Consider the following 12,764-nt stretch of genomic DNA (forward strand, 5'->3'; position numbering starts at 1 on the left):
GCTAAATAGCATGCCAGCAGTTCCACACATTGACAGGCTGCAGTTTAAAAATGAGCAGTAAAGCAAATAGAAATAGATGTCTAATCTCGCAGCTGAAATGACTGGAAATGCAGAATACTTGAGGGAATGTCCAGAGGGAGGAGTATGAGAGCATCAAAGGGCAAGTTGGATATATGTATCTCTTAAACCCTGTCCTGAAGTGGGAGAACACTTAGGATAATAATAATAATAATACATTGCATTTCAAAGCGCTTTTCCAGGTGCTCAAAGACGCTTTACAGTGGTGATAAAACATGATAAAATAGAATTTAAAAGTTATTAGAACAGCAGGATAGTTTTCTGCTTAAACCCAATCCCCACGATGAACCAGCCACGAGGTGCTTTGATAGGAATACCTCCAACGTATGCGCCCTTGAACATCACGTCACTTGTTCGACGCTTTTATCCAAAGGACTAACATACTCAATCCTGTGGGTGTTAGAGCCATTTTTCCTTTTGTTAGTATTGCCTGAATGTTAGGCTTAATAATAATATAAATTAGATTATACTGTAAATTATCGGCTATTTCTGTGAGTCACGTTATGGTTTAAAATGCATTAATTTACGGCTCACTTATTATTTGTTATATGTGCGTCAGTATCACTGATAGGTAGATTGATAGGACACGGCTGGGGGTGGTAGACGGGGGAACGGAAAAGTCTTTGCACCGTGTTCTTTGAGTTACTATGAAGACATGTGTCCTCCTGTATGTACCGTGTGGATCAATGAACAAAGCTCATCTGATTTAACTGCGATCTCCGCTGAATTGTTTGGAAACAAAGAGAGGCGCGCCACAACCCTGATAGAGGTGGCTATTCAATTGTAGACGAGGATTAAAACGCCACCACATTAGTCAAAACGTCCGTGTCCCCGTCTATCACCCCTGACCACAGTGGGTAATCCCCACAGGAGCAATTTGGAGTGAAGTGTCTTGCCCAGGGCTGCAGTGGGGTTTGAACCTGTGCCCCGCTGATCCCAACACCAAGGCTCTACCCACTGCGCCACACGCCTTGAACCCTTTGCTTTATTACTTAAAGGAGACATGTGAGGCTCGCTTTCAGGTTTATATTGGTATTTGGATTGAACATGTTTTCAAAAGTGTTCTCATAATCTCCGTAAGATGAAACCTGACTGACACCGTCTGAAGCTGTCTTTTATCTCTTAACAATGACATTATGCTAATGTTCAGGTTGCATGTCGTGCCTCTGTGACACGTCTCCATGCTTTAACGTTCAAAAAGGTCTCCTCATACTGCCTGTGCACCTCTTTTCGCCCTCTGTCTGAAACCAGAGCCCACTCTGCTCTGATTGGTCAACAGCTTAGAGATGTCCCGCCACATAGCATATCACAAAACACGTGTTGAAGCGCTAGCTAATAGACAAGCAAGTGTTTCATAGTGATGTCACTATGTTACGCAAGTAAACAAAGGAGTGAAATGGAGCTGTTTCAGGCAGGGAGAGTGTGGGAGAGAAACTCCCTCTGGAGGGATGTGGCCTTAACTGACCATTCACATGCGCAAAAAACAATATAACAACTACAGGAAAGCATAATCGGGCCTCCCGCGAAAAATCAGCTCACTTTTCTTGTCTTTGAAAAACGATGACACCCTTTTGTTTAGTTCTCAAACCGTTGGGATGGGATGCATCGAGTTGTATTTATATTTAAGAGAGCCAATTCGGATTGGCTTGTTTCGCACCATGTTTGTTTGGATGTGCACACAAACTTAAAAAGGCAGTTTTTCATGATGTGAACCGTTTAGATGCCGGTCAATAAAGATTCAGAGCCATGCTTCAGTCCCTGTTTAAAAGCATATTGTGATGTCTCTCATGCTCGTGTGCCAACGTCAACAGGCAGTGATGAGTGGGAGTGGGCGTGGGAGTCTAAAAGCGGCCTGTGAGGCGATGTGGCATCCAGCCGGGCGTCTCTATTAAAGGCATCCAGATATTTGGCAGACGCTGTCTTAATTATGCTTGACAGCTATGACAGCTAAAGCGTGACTGAGGGGGGCTCAGTCGTAGCCTGTGTGTGCCCCGAGTGTCTGGCATCCCTTCTTCCCATCATGCACCTCAGCACAGATATATCATTAATGTGGCTTTACAGCATAGTAACCATCCCTAAACGTATACACTTACACCCTTTACACCTAAATGTAATAAGTGTAGTAGGCGCCATGAGTGCCTGTCTCATCCAGTAATATAATTAGCTGACTTCATGTGACTCTATTTACTCTATTTACTTAGAATTACAAAGTAGTTTATTAAGGCGCACGCTCAAAAGATCTATTTGAGATAGCAATCAGACTTAATACAACACTAGTGTAGAGGAAAACAAATAAAACAATCAAGAGAAAAACAAATCAAATCTACATATTAGATTCAAACCACAACTCGATTTCCTATATTCTTACAGACACCACATCAAAGGACAATTAACTTCAGAATTGAATCTATTCTTCTGACTGAGAGTGCAAAATGATACATTTATCACGGGAACAAACAGGATTGTCTCGTGAATATATGAGAATTAAAGGGAAACTGCTCAGGGTGCATCTCCCACGTCACATTCATACAGAAACATGCCCTATTGGATCAACTAATATACAACGTTAATGTTTTACATGGCATCCATCTAATCTAATAATGGCCAACAATGTGTGTATGTGATGAAAGACATGACAACGCTCTGTTGATATGCCTTGACCTGTATCTGTCTGCTTTGCGAATATGTATTTTAGTTTAGTTTGTATGTATATGCTTTTATGTTTTTATATATGCTTTTATCATAATATAAGTATCTCTGTTGAATGTTGTTTTACTGATTGTATTTACCTGTTATTTGAAGTGAATTTTTGTTTTTAGGATGACTTTTAACATCTGTCCAGGGACTACAGACGAAGAATAGCCTGTTGGCTAACTGGCGCATTTACAGAAATGTCAATTAATGTATAAATATAAAAAAAAAAAAAAAAAAAAAAAAAAAAAGACCATGCTACTGATGCGGTCATAGGACCATTGAGACCATGCATGGCTTTTTCATGGTGGACCCCCCTCCAAAATAAGTTCACCATGATTTTTAATTGAAACTGTTCAATTTAAAATATAACCCACATTTTAAAACCATCATGAAGGCAAACAAAGTGTGAAAAGGACCAATAAATAAGCAATTCTTTATCAAATCAAATCAAGTTTTATTTATATAGCACATTTATAAACGATTTCTGGTGGAGCCAAAGTGCTGTACATATAATAAAAATAGCCTACAGTCGAGACACTTTACAGCAAATACAACAACACAGATTGTTCAGAATATCAGTGTGAGAAAACGACACATTATGATGAGCATGCACTATGTAGGATGTTAAGTAGACGGACAAGACATTTAGCTGTTGAAGCATTTTCAGACTAATTAACCAGGTGCTGCTTCGGCTCAGCAGAACGCCGCCATTTTGATTTGACCTTTGCCCCGCAGTTTCAATGGAAATGACCTTATTGACGCTGTGGCTAAATTGCAAGACAAATGCAATTGCCCCGTGTGTTGTGAATGTGTGACATGCACACATCGTTAACCTACAGGGGAGGACGCTTTTTTTCTCTCGCATTTGAACAATTGAAAAAAGAGCTGAGTGTTTGTAAATGCATACGGTGGTGGATAGCTCTGTGGTGTTGAATTGTCCCCTGGTTTCCCGTTGTGACTCAGTGTAACCTGTGGGGGGTGTTAGATGTGCCCTAAAGGCAAAGTAATGGGACTGAGCCCATAAAGAGTGACACAATAAAGAGAGAGAGATGGGTGAAGCCAAAGGACTACAACAAGCCACAACTATTAAGCGTGGACACGACATAAAAGAGGCTATCAAAGAGTGTAAACCACAGACCCCCATTATGGTGCGACATTAGCCCATAGCACACAGTAACCCTTTAATGATCCCATGGGTGCCCGCAGCACACTGTCCTTTAATGACTTCCTGGTTGAATGATTATTGTTTCCTGGAAGCAAAGCGCTGCCAGGGAAGCAAAGCTACAGCTCCGTGCGGACGTGGCTGTCCTTTGTATCGCCACATGCTGCTTTGCTCATTCTGCAGTGCAACTAAGTCAAACATGGAGAGTACTATCAAATAAATCAGTCCTGTTTATGCATGCATCGATCTATTAAAGCAGATTGGGTGATCATACAGGGTTGGATCAATTAAAGGAGATTTGGAGCGAGCGAACGAGGCAGCCAGCTGACATGCTCGGTGCATGGACATGTAGTCCTTTCCCTCCATGTGACTGTGTGCCTGGCGTCGCCCCGAGGACTTTACCAGAACACTAATTCTTCATCTCCTTCCCCACCCCACTCCCCACTGCTTTCCCTCCCTGTCTCTCAGCCTCCGTCCCTCTCCATCGTTCTTCTCAGGCTGATAGCTGGTCCCACAGGATCCCAGTAGTTGTCAGTAATCAAGGAAATCACTCTCAAAGAGCTACAAATAGGTCACTTATCTGATGTCTGACGCAGACAGCCAGTTAAGTCCCTTGCATCTGCCTCCCTCCGCTATTTTCAGCGTGATTATTAGCTGGTGTAGCTGCCAGGAGGTAGTGCAGTCAGAGGGAGAAGGAAACATGGATACATGGACGGGGAGAGGGGGGATTGAAGTCCCAGCTTTCATCATTAGCATTCAATTCAAATGGCTCAATTGAGAAGTTGTCACTCATGGGATTCCCAGGACTCCGAGAAGCCGCGCTTCTTCATTTATTCAATTTATTGATATAAAGACTCTTCATTAAGAGACACCGGGAAGTGTGACATGTGGTCTCAGGTGGCCTTCGTGTGGAATTCTAAGCAGCCGAGGAGGCAGAGGCCGCATGGCGTGTAAAAGCTCCTTTGTCTCGTCTCGGGGCGATTTCTCCCCGTGTGCCAGCTCCACACGCTCAGCTTTGAAGTTCCAGTGAAGAGACGGATCGCACACAAACTCACACACACACAGACACACACACTGCACACAGCCGGATGCAGAAGCACAGAGCCGTGGCAGGTGAACATTCCACGTGTTTCCAGCGTTACAGTGGAGTTAATTATTGAGCTGGCTGGTCCTTTTGATCCTCGCTCTGCTGAGCTCACAGAGCAGCGCTCACCTGTCAGACACACAAACATGGCTGCCTTCTCTGCACCCGAGCAATACCAACATGCAGACATAATGCTGAGGAGTGGATCTTTTTTAAATAATTGATTGTACTTTCTCGTATGTTCCTGCAACTAGAGCAGATGGGATTTCCAGCATAACTTATTGTTTTTGCAGTGGGGTCAAAATAACTGGGTAAAAGTACCAAGTTGTAGAATTACTGCATTTAAAATTGAGGACAAAGTAGAACATTATATACATCAAAATATACTTAAAGTACCAAAAGTAAAAGTACTCAGTCATTATGCAGATTGGCCCATTGAAGAATAGTATATATTATTATATTATTTTAATTACTTTATATGCTGCAGGGTAGCTTGTAAATCGAAACATTTAATAAAAGTGACATTTAAGTGTTGATTATATTCTTTTATCCAAATCTGCAAATTAACTAAAGGTATTACAAAAATGAAGTAAAAGTACACTATATACCTCTCAATTATAGTTGGGTAGAAGTAGAAAAAAGTTTAAATGCTCAAGTAAAGTACACATCCCTCAAAATGTTACCTCAGTACGGTATTTCAATCTAATGAATTACTTTACTGCCTTTTAAAATGCTGCTGGATATATTAACCTTGTATATGTCAATGTGTATTAATTAGCTGATTTATATTTTTGAATTAGCTAATTATATTAATTTATTATATAACTAAAACTCTCAAATTGAAGTAGAGGAGTACAACATTAGATTCTAAAATGTGGTGGCAGCAAGAAAATACTCGGGTAAAGTCGCCCGAAATGGTTCTTAAGTGCAGTACTTGAGGTAATGTAGTTCTCCATATTGCACGCTGTTGTTTTGAACGCCGAGGCCTTAACATGTCTCCTCCCACGCAGATCACAAAGAGAATTTATCAGCCATGGTCTCATTATTGAAACGCACACACTGTCTGTTCTCTACCATGTTATTTTGTCTGATGACACTGATGGTGAGGGTGAGCGATTAAGTTGCTTGATTGGCAGCTGGTGGGCGTTGTGAATAATAATGTAATTAGTCATACGGTATCATTGTCACGCCGCAGTGATTGCGTGTACCGAAGAGTGCGCTGATTGATCGGAGCACCAACACCGTGCATCACACCTGAACCTGCGAGGTCTGTGGACCCCGGGTGAAGTGAGCTCAGGAAATGAAAATTGCGGGTGTGAAGGCTCGCGGCGGAGCGCCACACCGGGAGAGTGGGAGAGAGGCGTTGGAAATTAAGAGAGAGGGTATCATGTTCAAACAGAGAGATGTTTTATGCAGAAGCCGGCGCCCCCGTCACCGCTGAACGGATGAAGTCGTTTCATTTTCATGCATGATGTGCAACCCCACAGACCAGGCAAATTGCATAGGAGGGGGAGAGAAAGATAGGGGAAGGGAAAAAAAGACCCTTTTTTCTCCATTTGACTCTGTGATCATTCCCTCTGACTTGTAACCATAGTGATGGTTCATTCGCATTGAAAAAAGAGAGACAGAATCTGATGTCGTAGACTGGAAAGATTAAATAAAGATAAAAGATGTGAAAATAGATCAAATTCAGAAATAAAAACTCACTTCAGAGTTGAACTGCTCACAACCCGTAGACGTGCGACCTGCGAAGCAGACGATGGCTGACTGTGGAGGTCACAAGAAGGTTGTAAAGGGAAGTTTATTTATATTCATGCAGTTCATGCGTGTTGGAAGTTCAAAGTGCGCCTTTACAATAGGGCAGATGAAGGGATCATAATAATATAATGCAAGTAAAATAACTCAAATAAATAAAATATTGAAAAGAATGTATGTAATCACCGAAAAGAACATACGATCTGTTAACCGAAAGCATCCGAGGACAGTTGGGGTGTTTCTATCGTTAAAGCTGGCTACGGTTGGAGCCCCGTGGTACCATCAGTGTGTTGGTTCAGTTCAATTAGGAACAAAATACATGTATCCCTCACTCCTATATGTTTCTCTGTACTCGCCTGTGATGTTTGTATCTTCTATGACAGTGTTTCTCAAACTGTTTCATACCAAGGACCACTTAACCAATAAAAAAACACTCACCTAACTCCACAAATATCCCAAGACACATCGTTTTTCTAGAACAGATTATAAATCGCTTGAAAATGGTACAAACAAGTGGCCACATGTGTGATGAAGGTGTTGCCCTGGGCTTTATCGTGCAATAGAAAGTGAAACTTAAGCTCGTTCCATTGCGGAGATATTCTCGCGAGAGTGCGGAAAACTTAAATGTATTTATTTATTTCAAATGTGAAATGTTACCAATATACTCACGGACCACTAGGGGGCGCTCACGGACCACCAGTGGTACGACGAAACCACACTTTGAGAAGCACTGTTCTATGAGAATGTTACAGAAGGCTACTGGAGATGCATAAGCCGTAATAATAATAACCGCTCTCATACGTCTCTGGTTAGCTAGATTGCTATTTTTACCAAAGAAACAAAGTTACATTCTAGCTACGAAGAGACGAGGGCACTCATGTGTCAGCTGAGGAGCGAAGACCTCCCTTTCAATCATCATTTACTTTTGATTTATTATATTATTTAAAATGTCATCATACATTTTGAGTGGCCTATAATCATTATACTTAGCTGTTGCTAAAGCTAGCATTCTGTTCCCTATTTTGAATTGAAGGGCTTTCAGGGTCTTTGGCTAATCGTGTAATAGCTCAATTGTTCTCCTAAAATAAGACAGGTTTGTTTCCTAAACGCAATCAAACAACATGTTTCTGTTATTCCAAAAATCAGATGCTAAGAACCACTGGACCACGGGATAGCTCAGTGGTCAGAGCTGGCGGCCCTCATGCTGTGTCGCTGCCAAACGCGCGGGGTCGACCCCTGAACTCGCAAAAAACATGAAATATTCTCTCTTTTTGAAACAAATCCAAGATGTCCGCTCAGAGCTGCGGCACCGCGTTTGGCTCTGACAGCAGGTCGGACACACACATTTCCCTCAGAGGTCCGACACGTGTGTTCTGCTGAAACTTGCTTTCAAGTCACTTCTGTGATTTACTGGAAGCCATCGTAGGGATTAAAGGTATGCTTTACAATCATCAGCTCTGTTACACCGCTGATTCTTTGATGGTCTTTCTTTACGAAGGCCTCTAAAAGACCATGGCCGTGAACTTGAAAGCATAAAAGGAGCTTTTTTTTGAAAACATGTTTTGACATTAAAGCTCTGAGTTTGAGATGTGGAACATGTGATTTAGTTGTAGCTTTGACATGTTTTTAATATCAATATAGTCCTCTGCTTAAAGCCAATTTGCGGCAGGAATAAAAGCAATCTTAAGTCTCAACTCGCTTTTTATATTCTACCGTAACGTTGACAGCGTAACCTATAGTTACTAATGACCAAATTCATAATTGGCTGTGTGCGCTAATTAATAAATATCTGTGTTGTTGGTGATGATTGAGAAATAACCTCATTCTAAGGATTCAGACGAGAATGTATTGAGAATTTCCCGTTAGGATCGTAAGGGGCATTTTTATACAAACACCATTTCTGAAATGATTCTTTGTGCTCGGATGAATGTCGAAAGCTATGCTCGTAATTAAGGCAACATACAATAACACAATGGCAGGTGATTAGAAAGTTAAAGAAATAGATACAGAAAGGTCAGTTAAGAAAATGATATTGTTTGTTTAATCTTAACACCTAAATAAATGAATGAATAACACCTGTTCAGAGGCGCCCGGCTTTGTATTCGTAATTGTACCACTTTCAAACCCACCAATTTAATGAAGGTCTTGTTGTGCATTGTGAGCCGAGACGGTACCCTCGCAGCCCACTGAAAATCAATGCCACAGAACGAAATGCTTCAATCCCATCTCCCTTTGTCTTCTCTTAAGTCGGCCAGAGCAAAAGTATTGATATTTCTTTATTGCCGTGGCAGCGGAGGCGCTCACACTGGAACTTGTTTCAAGTCAAACATATCACTCTTTAAATGTCACATTCTGAATTGTGTGAGAAGTAACAGCTGGGGTGTTAAAGGTGAAACCTGCACGTTGAGATATTAAGCACTAGTCGGACGTGTTTGAGAATAGAACAGGTCCACGTCGGAAACACCATCGCAGCTGGCGGTCGGGTCATTTTAACAATGTTCGATGTCAGAGTAGAGAAAGCCACACATTCACCAGGTCAGACAACATCGCCTGACAGTGGCTCCCGTTCCCTCGCTGCACCTTGTTCAATTTTCAATTTCTGCCTTCAGGCTGTGGGTTCAAAGCGTCGGCACAAAAGAAAGGTGGCAGAAGTCCTCCCGCTCTTCTCTCTTCTTTTATTCCAGAATGCATTTTTTCTTTCTGACATTATGTCTGTGATCATTTTGTGCTTTCTGTTGCAAGAGCAGAAAACTCCTAAAGCCTGGAAAGACTGATTGTCCTCTGTGTTAAAAGTTTCTCTGCTTTTCTTCTCAGATCCGCTCAGATCAGGACAAAGCTTCCGGCATCCGCTACAGCATCACAGGAGCAGGCGCTGATCAGCCCCCCAGTGGCATCTACAACATAGACCCCATCAGCGGCAACATGTTCGTCACCCAACCCCTGGACCGCGAGGAGAGAGCGTCCTTCCATGTAAGGAAGAACCGAGCACGTCTCGTCTGTTTGTCTTTCCACTCTGGCTCCATTAACGTCCATCTCATTATCATCTCCTCATTACCCCCGTGGAAATGTGCCGCCTCGCCGTTTCTCTTCCCCTGTCTTACCTTTTATTCTAACGCTAATGTTGCCTGCTGAAAATAGACCCTGTCAGAGCGCAGTCAGAGCGCAGGGCCACCTTCACACCGGCACCTCCAGGCTCTGATTGATGCCCGAGCCAGCAGTGAATGCCTTGACAAAACACACAGCCACTTCAGCTGGCATTTATATTGAGGTTTAACTGTGCAGGGAGCGCAGGATGGATAGAACAGAGGGAAGAAGAGACAGATCCAAGGTGGAGAGCAGGGAAACTGTTGTCTCTGTTCTCACCATCAGAGCTAATGAGCAGCTGCAGCTTCAAGTGTGAGCGAACATGTGCTGAATGCTGATTGATACATGATGTGTTTATCCTTTAGGGGTGAATAGGGCAAAGATTTCAACTCCAAGATAGCACCATGAAACTTTCCCCGTTGATTACTTTAACACAAAAGCTAACCGTTAGTATTACTTTGATGCATGTTTAAATATGCATATGAGGCAGTCTCTATATATATATATATATATATATATATATTATATATATTTAAGCAATAGCTCACGACAGGCCGTGGTATATGCTATTGCTTTTATAAAACGGTTACCAAGTGTGGCAATATGAAAAAAAAATACACACTCTAATTTAAATAGTTTTTATTAGGAAATAATGATGTTCAAAATAAAATAGTCCCTCCGTTGCCTTCTGCGCGAAACATAGTGCGAGGTGGTTGCTATGCAACAACACTAACAGCTAGCGAACATATTAGACAGAGAGCGTTGATCCATTATTTGGCTATTTATTTACATTAATGTGTATGTTGCCGTTTATTGTGCAGCCACTGAAAACCTGTCCAGCATCAGTAGCATGGCTTACGTGGTTACTTGTTGAGGTTGTTCTAGGCTGTTGCTTGGCGTGGCGAGAATATTGCTCCACTTTCTCCGGTCCCCGAGATTCGGCTTCCAGTAGCTCGAGAGAGCTTTCGCATCTGTGGCCACTAACGGTCATACTTTCTCTGCTTTGTTTCAAGACCCGCATCAGAAAGCTTTTGAATGGCGGTACTTCTCCAGTTGGTCTACCTGCTCTTCACGTAGCTCTGCATGTCGTCGTTTAGGTGCTTTTTTTCCTTCTGGAAATAGGAACTGCTCAATCCACTCCTCCATAGTAAGACCCCCCGGAGGTCGAAGTTAATCTTAAATGTTTCCATCTTATGCTTTGTAAGTTTGTTTCGTAACGGAAGAAATGTAAATATATTTATAAAACTGATCAAGCAATCTGATTGGCCGATAGTGTTTTTGCGGACCTCTTTGATTACAGATTTGAAAACATCGTTGCTTGCTTTAAAAGTAGCTCACGTCATTATGTCAAACCTTGGAGAGTATCTAGATATCCCTGCCCTGATGCCAAAGGAACTGCACACTGAATATGTTTTGCCGTTTGATGTCTATGTCTGGACCGCTGCGTAAAAAGGAGGGGTTCTGCCCCGTTACTTCTCCGCTGCTTCCTTGTTCCAGTATGAAAAGCTTTTCAGCCCAACGGTATACTGTTTTTCTCAGACGCGGAGGGATACTGACTTGTTGTGAAAAGTAACTTACAATTCTACCCGTGGTATACGCTCAGTATATCACGGCTAAGAACCAATCAGATTGCTTGATTTGACTTGTCCGTTTTATAAATATATATATATATATATGTGCTGATTTGCATGAATTTCTGAAACAAATAATATGAACATGGATAAAGTCAGGTTTAATTGAGATATTAGTCAAATATTTGTACCATGGGGAATTTTGGATTCTCTTTGTATCATTCCATGAATAAGACATACTGCCACAGAATTGGAAAAAATATCCTTGTGTTTTTTAATTGTAATATAAATAAGGCAATGCAGGATAAAGGAACAACCCATTCTGTGACCATCTTTAGACTAAAGATAGAAATGAAACTGCAAAGTTTGAAGTCTACTGAAGTGGAGATTTCAGGCTCAAAGTATGATAGAAATACACAATAAACATTTTTTTTAATTGCCTTTAAAGACGTGTATTGTAAAATGACAGTCATTACAGATGAAAAGGGTAAACAATCTATAATTAATAGATATCACAAGACATTTCCCTGGTTCATTATATAAATAAGACAATGTATGTTGTTTTCTGAAATGTTCTATTCAAAGTAAAGGAGGCATTATCTAATGTTGCCTTTTTGAGAAATAGGAACAAATCTTAAGATCGGAAATATCAAAGTAAGTCAAATAAACACCTCGATGTAAATATGCCACGTTTATGCTATGGAAGCTCAAGAGCCCACTATTGTCAAACTCTGAAATATAACCTGCCTGAATACGGCATGTGTCCCCCGCAGTGTCTCTCGGGACAGGACGATGTGGTCTCTCTGTTCTCCTCACTTCCTGTTTGTGCTGCCCACTTTCCTGTCCCCCCGTTTCCCTTCACCAGCCTCACATGCAAGGTGTAGGCTGACAGCTGTACACTTAGCAGAGCATATACCCTGTCGGACTTCCCGCCACACACACACACACACACACACACACACACACACACACACACACACACACACACTCACACACAGGAATTAGGCTGGGGGTTTGAATTCATGCCCCTCTGGACCCTGGGGTTAAGCAGCTCTGGGAACGTGTGAATTAAAGATGCCGACCACATGAGACTTGTTACCGCTGGAGCCATTGGTTCATAAACACACATTACGGGCTTCAGTTAATATCAGCAAAGACTAACACCTCCACTCGAGGTGAGCGCTGGTGTCAGACTCACAGCCCCGCGTGCCTGGCAGCATGATAGATGGCTGCGCTGCTGATAGAGCTAATTCAAAAGCACGCCGCTGTCTCGGAGGAAGAATAGAATAAAGGAGAGTGGATGTCTGTCAGCGCACTCTCTGAGCGCTATGCACAC

General features: G+C 42.0%; 1 protein-coding gene across 2 annotated transcripts in view; it reads left to right on the forward strand.

Moving 5' to 3' along the window:
* cdh4 (cadherin 4, type 1, R-cadherin (retinal)) overlaps nt 1-12,764 on the forward strand; it is a 227,031-nt gene that overhangs the window by 166,826 nt on the left and 47,441 nt on the right. For both annotated transcript variants that reach the window (XM_034082081.2, XM_034082082.2), the window contains exon 6: nt 9,588-9,743. In XM_034082081.2, coding sequence (XP_033937972.1) covers nt 9,588-9,743 — 156 coding nt within the window. The remainder of the gene's footprint in view (nt 1-9,587; nt 9,744-12,764) is intronic.

The sequence above is a fragment of the Pseudochaenichthys georgianus genome, chromosome 5, assembly GCF_902827115.2.
Source record: "Pseudochaenichthys georgianus chromosome 5, fPseGeo1.2, whole genome shotgun sequence".
NCBI lineage: Eukaryota > Metazoa > Chordata > Actinopteri > Perciformes > Channichthyidae > Pseudochaenichthys > Pseudochaenichthys georgianus.